At 36.4% G+C, this 4,354-nt stretch overlaps 1 protein-coding gene across 4 annotated transcripts; it reads left to right on the forward strand.

The window, feature by feature from the left end:
* Window positions 1–298: 298 nt before the first annotated feature.
* LOC100120528 (glutaminyl-peptide cyclotransferase) lies at window positions 299–4,154 on the forward strand. 4 transcript variants are annotated; one of them, XM_001604114.6, is made up of 7 exons: window positions 299–798; window positions 1,464–1,607; window positions 1,691–1,960; window positions 2,032–2,193; window positions 2,280–2,505; window positions 2,571–2,718; window positions 3,028–4,153. In XM_001604114.6, the coding sequence occupies exons 1-7, from the start codon at window positions 670–672 to the stop codon at window positions 3,068–3,070; spliced, it is 1,122 nt and encodes a 373-aa protein (XP_001604164.2). In that variant the 5' UTR covers window positions 299–669; the 3' UTR covers window positions 3,071–4,153. The 4 variants fall into 4 exon arrangements, with proteins under 4 accessions (XP_001604164.2, XP_031782584.1, XP_016840139.1 ...); XM_016984650.2 differs by lacking the exon at window positions 299–798 and adding an exon at window positions 866–1,021; XM_031926724.2 differs by having other exon boundaries at window positions 301–798; window positions 2,571–4,154.
* Window positions 4,155–4,354: the final 200 nt, after the last annotated feature.

Below are 4,354 nucleotides of genomic sequence, written 5' to 3' on the forward strand. Positions count from 1 at the left end.
GATATTTGTTTTCCACAACGAATTATATCACTTGTTTAATTGTATACCATGACAATAAGAAAAAATGATCCAATCGTAATCATTCATCCCAAAGCAGCGACGTCTCGTTAATTAATCCCGCGGAAACGCGCAGTATCACCTTGATCTAAATAAAAAGCAAACCCGCATAGAAGTTCAGTTCTCACCCGCGCAGACGCGCTGAAAATTCGAATTCCCCGCCCTCGCCGCCACCCATCAGCTTCCAATCAGCTGACTGCAGCAGCCCGCACGCGCACTGTTCCCCCACTCACCTCTTAATCCAATCAGTCGCGAAAAAGGATCCGATCGAGAGAGATAGAATAGTATCAGTACCAGAGGGAAATTCATTTACAACTCTCATCACCGCCCCCGCACCGAGTCCGATCTGTCAGTGGATCAGCCAATACTCTCTTGCGAGATAAAAGGGAAATGTCGCCGGGCTCGACGAATCGATATACCTAGAGTCGCGTAAATGCTGCTCTCCCGCCGCCGCCTCGGCGAGAGAAAACACGACGGCGGCGGCACTCGTCGCTCGACGTTCGACGAAGGAGGAGTTGTGTCATCACAAGCTGCTCTCGACTGTTCCGCGCCGCGATTTTACGACTTGCGGTTCCGGAGTTTCGTTGCAGCTGTTGCCGGACAACGGGGACGATGTTGCTGACGTCTGGCTCGGGTGTGCGTCGAAGCGCAGCAATATTCCTGCTGCCCATCCTCGCGGCTTGCTGCTCTTCGGCTCAGCAGCAGCAGCAGCAGAGGGTCGTGCCGTTTAGGAAGGCTAAGGTGAGCAGCTTTCACTTTTCGTTTACCGACTTTTTTTTTTACATAACAATATACGGAGGTAGAGATTTTTTGAGGTTATGAATCGGATCGTGACACGTCTGTGTACAGTGCGTGGGTACTGACGTTGGCCAAATGTAGAACTGGACTGTTTGTACACATTTCGATGCAGACTATTTACCTTTTCATTAAAAAAACACGTTCACTTTCGAAATGGACATATAGGGTAATGTATTCCCAATTAACCATGTATTATGATTTCGGAGCACTGACTGCGCATAGGTATGCGTACTTGCGCAATGTTTGTATTTTTCTAAGTATAGTCAACAGTTGGGAGTTATTATCTGTCAAATTATGCGATGGTCTTATCTATAATGATGTTTACTTTGTCCTTGAGATACAATAGCACTGTATTCACTGCACTGATCTAAGTAATTTAAAATTGTTGATATATTAAAATTACTTCTGTCTATACAGTAATCAAAAGTAAATTCAAATTTTTAAAAAGCTAGAAAATTGATCAAATTTTTTTTTTATTTTGAAAAATATGTTTGGATTTGTTAACGATGATGCATGAATAATTCTTGGTCCATAATATCATTTAAGTAAAATAACAATAAAAGTAATACACAGAACAATTACTAATAATTGATAAAATGTTGTTTCAGTTAATGCACAAACCAAGCTACCTAAGCCAAGCACAGCTGAATACATTGGCAAGCTTATCAAATGTTGATCATATGAATGAAGTGTTGGACAATGTATGCATTCCTAGAGTTGTTGGAACACCTGGTCATAAACAAGTTAGAGAGGTAAAGTCAACATTTTTTTTAATTTTAATGAAAATTCAAATTATAAAAATAAATAACTATTGTTCATTTATGTATCTGCCCAGTATATTACATCCAGCATGAAAAATTTGAATTGGACTGTAGAAAATGATAAGTTTGAAGATTATACTCCAATATTTGGCAGGATTAAATTTGAAAACATCATTGCCAAATATAATCCAAATGCAAAGAGATATCTTACATTAGCTTGTCATTATGATTCCAAATATGAGCAGAAATATGACTTTATTGGTGCTACAGACAGTGCTGTACCATGTATGCAGCTTATTAACTTGGCCAAAGTTATGGAAAAGCAACTTAAATCAATAAAAGAAGTAGGTATTCAATAAGCATGTTGATTTATTGATATTGTAAAAGATCTTTATCATCAATTAGTTATTTATAGCATGATGTTAGTCTTATGCTGTTGTTCTTGGATGGAGAAGAAGCTTTTAAACAGTGGGGTCCAAAAGATTCCATTTATGGTGCAAGGCATTTAGCTGCAAAATGGCATAAAAATCAGTATACATATGGAACTGAGAATGGCATATCTGATTTAGATAAAATTGTAAGTAAAGACTTCACTTTTTAAATTTCTTATTATAAGTTTTGAAAAATTCTAAATGAAATTAATTGTTTGTCAATGAATTACAGGATCTCTTTGTACTATTAGATTTGATTGGTGCTCCAAACCCGACGTTTTACAATTACTTTAGTGATACTTCTAAATGGTATTCGTTAATGTCAAAAGCTGAAAGTATTTTAGCTGAAATGAGGCAATTTGAAAAGTATTCCTATGGAAGACCGCAAAGAAAGTATTTCCAAGATTACACAATCACTGCAGGAATACAAGATGATCATCTACCATTTTTGGAAAAAAGTATGTTTAAGAATTTAACTTTTTTAATTCGTAATTTAATATACCAATGTTGGGATGTTTTACAGATGTTCCAATTTTGCATTTAATACCATATCCATTTCCGGACTTCTGGCACACCGAAGGCGACAATAGAAACGCCATCGACCTGGCAACTGTTGAGAATTTAAACAAAATTCTGAGGGTATTTGTAGCTTCATATCTAAACATGCAAGTGTAAGTGTACATTAATTGTTAACCCATTCTTGCCCGTTTATAACATCAATTTGTCTGATAGCTTTGTTTTCATCTAAATGTGATTCACACTGAATGTAAAACTTAAGGGAATCTCATACTTAGAATAAATTGAAAATTAGAATTTGGTCCATATAACGTCTTTAGCAAAAGCTAAGTCATCATTCAAGTTGATTTTATAACTCTATTTTGCGCGTATTTTATGGACATAATGGGTTTCAAATATAAATCTTGAAAAATGTCTCAAATGGACGTCTAAACACAGCCAATGTTTGTTCGATATGTAAACAGCCAGGAAGAAAATGTGCAATCAACAGAACGTTCGGAGCTATAAGAAATGTTCGATATTAGCGTGTACGAATATTTTTTTAAACGTTGCCAAGGAGGATAATGTAAATAGTGAAGAGACACTGAAAAAACGTGATATATTAATTACGTAATTTTTTAAGACGAATGACTGTATTTTGTACTAATAAATTCGTAGTTGTTAAATTATGACGTTGTTTTAACTATTTTTTCTAATTCAATTTTTTTTTATTTTAAATAATTTACGTTAAATTTTTCCCAATTCGCTTGATCAATGAAAATATTATCACAAACGAAAAATCGTGTCTCTTCACTAAAAATATTGCAAACGATGTATCATATAGAATGAGTGCACGCCGATTTGTTTATACGCTGTACATTAAATGCATGAAATATTTATGAAAGCAGATGGAAATAGAGGATATTTTGTTGCCACTAGCTACGCATCCGTGATCCCGTCCTTTCACGCTAGCGTGAGCGTGATTTCCTGTGACGTGATTGGCGTAGACAAAAGGAGTTTCGACATTTATCTATAGTCTTGTTTCGCTCGCTGTATATTATATTATATCTCTGTGTAACCGACATTTTAGCGGAATTCATCCTCATGCTTTAGAAGATGGTTGGTGGAGTGAAAAATAAAAATGCAAAAATGATGGAGCGTCGAGAGAAAGCGAGAGCAAAATCGGCATCGCAGATAGATAGGTGTTGGCAACAATGAAGCGAGGTCATTGTTCGTTTGGCGCTCTCCCACCTGCAGAGCGTAGAGTTCCTATGGCGAGCAGAACTTACCTGTTCCGTTCGCCATATTGGTACTTGTAAGAAGCTACATATAAAAGGGGAATTTGTTATCCAGCGAGAGTGTTAATTTTGTAAATTGCTTTTTGAGTGGCGAATCATTGTTGTAAATTTGATATTTATGTAAAAACATCTATTTTAAATGTGTTAATAACTAAAATCAGTTACAGAAGAATTTATATTTACATTAGTGAGAACAAACAAACATTTTATTTTATAACGAATTATTTTATCGATCAATACGTGCGATCTATGTTATTAAAAAGTATATGGATTTTCCAAATTTCAATTGACATTAAAATTTTGAATGGAAAAAGCGACTGTTCACTTGACTTAACACCCTTAAATAAAAACTACCTAGCTACACGAATACTGTATTAATAGACATTCGATGCTAAAAGCCCATGTTCGTATTTCGCGCCACTAGCCTCAAGATTGGATACTCTGGCTGGAGAGACTCGGCCGGTCGCGCGAAAACAGCCGAACTCGCCCGACGAGAATCGAACAAGGACGGACG

This window comes from Nasonia vitripennis, chromosome 3, assembly GCF_009193385.2.
Source record: "Nasonia vitripennis strain AsymCx chromosome 3, Nvit_psr_1.1, whole genome shotgun sequence".
NCBI classification, from domain to species: Eukaryota; Metazoa; Arthropoda; class Insecta; order Hymenoptera; family Pteromalidae; genus Nasonia; species Nasonia vitripennis.

Excerpts from the sequence above, each read along its gene's own strand:
- LOC100120528 (XM_001604114.6), top strand. The coding sequence starts at position 670 with ATGTTGCTGACGTCTGGCTCGGGTGTGCGTCGAAGCGCAGCAATATTC. Across the intron at positions 1,961-2,031 it reads AACTTAAATCAATAAAAGAA|CATGATGTTAGTCTTATGCT; the intron begins GTAGGTATTCAA and ends AGTTATTTATAG. Across the intron at positions 2,194-2,279 it reads TATCTGATTTAGATAAAATT|GATCTCTTTGTACTATTAGA; the intron begins GTAAGTAAAGAC and ends AATGAATTACAG.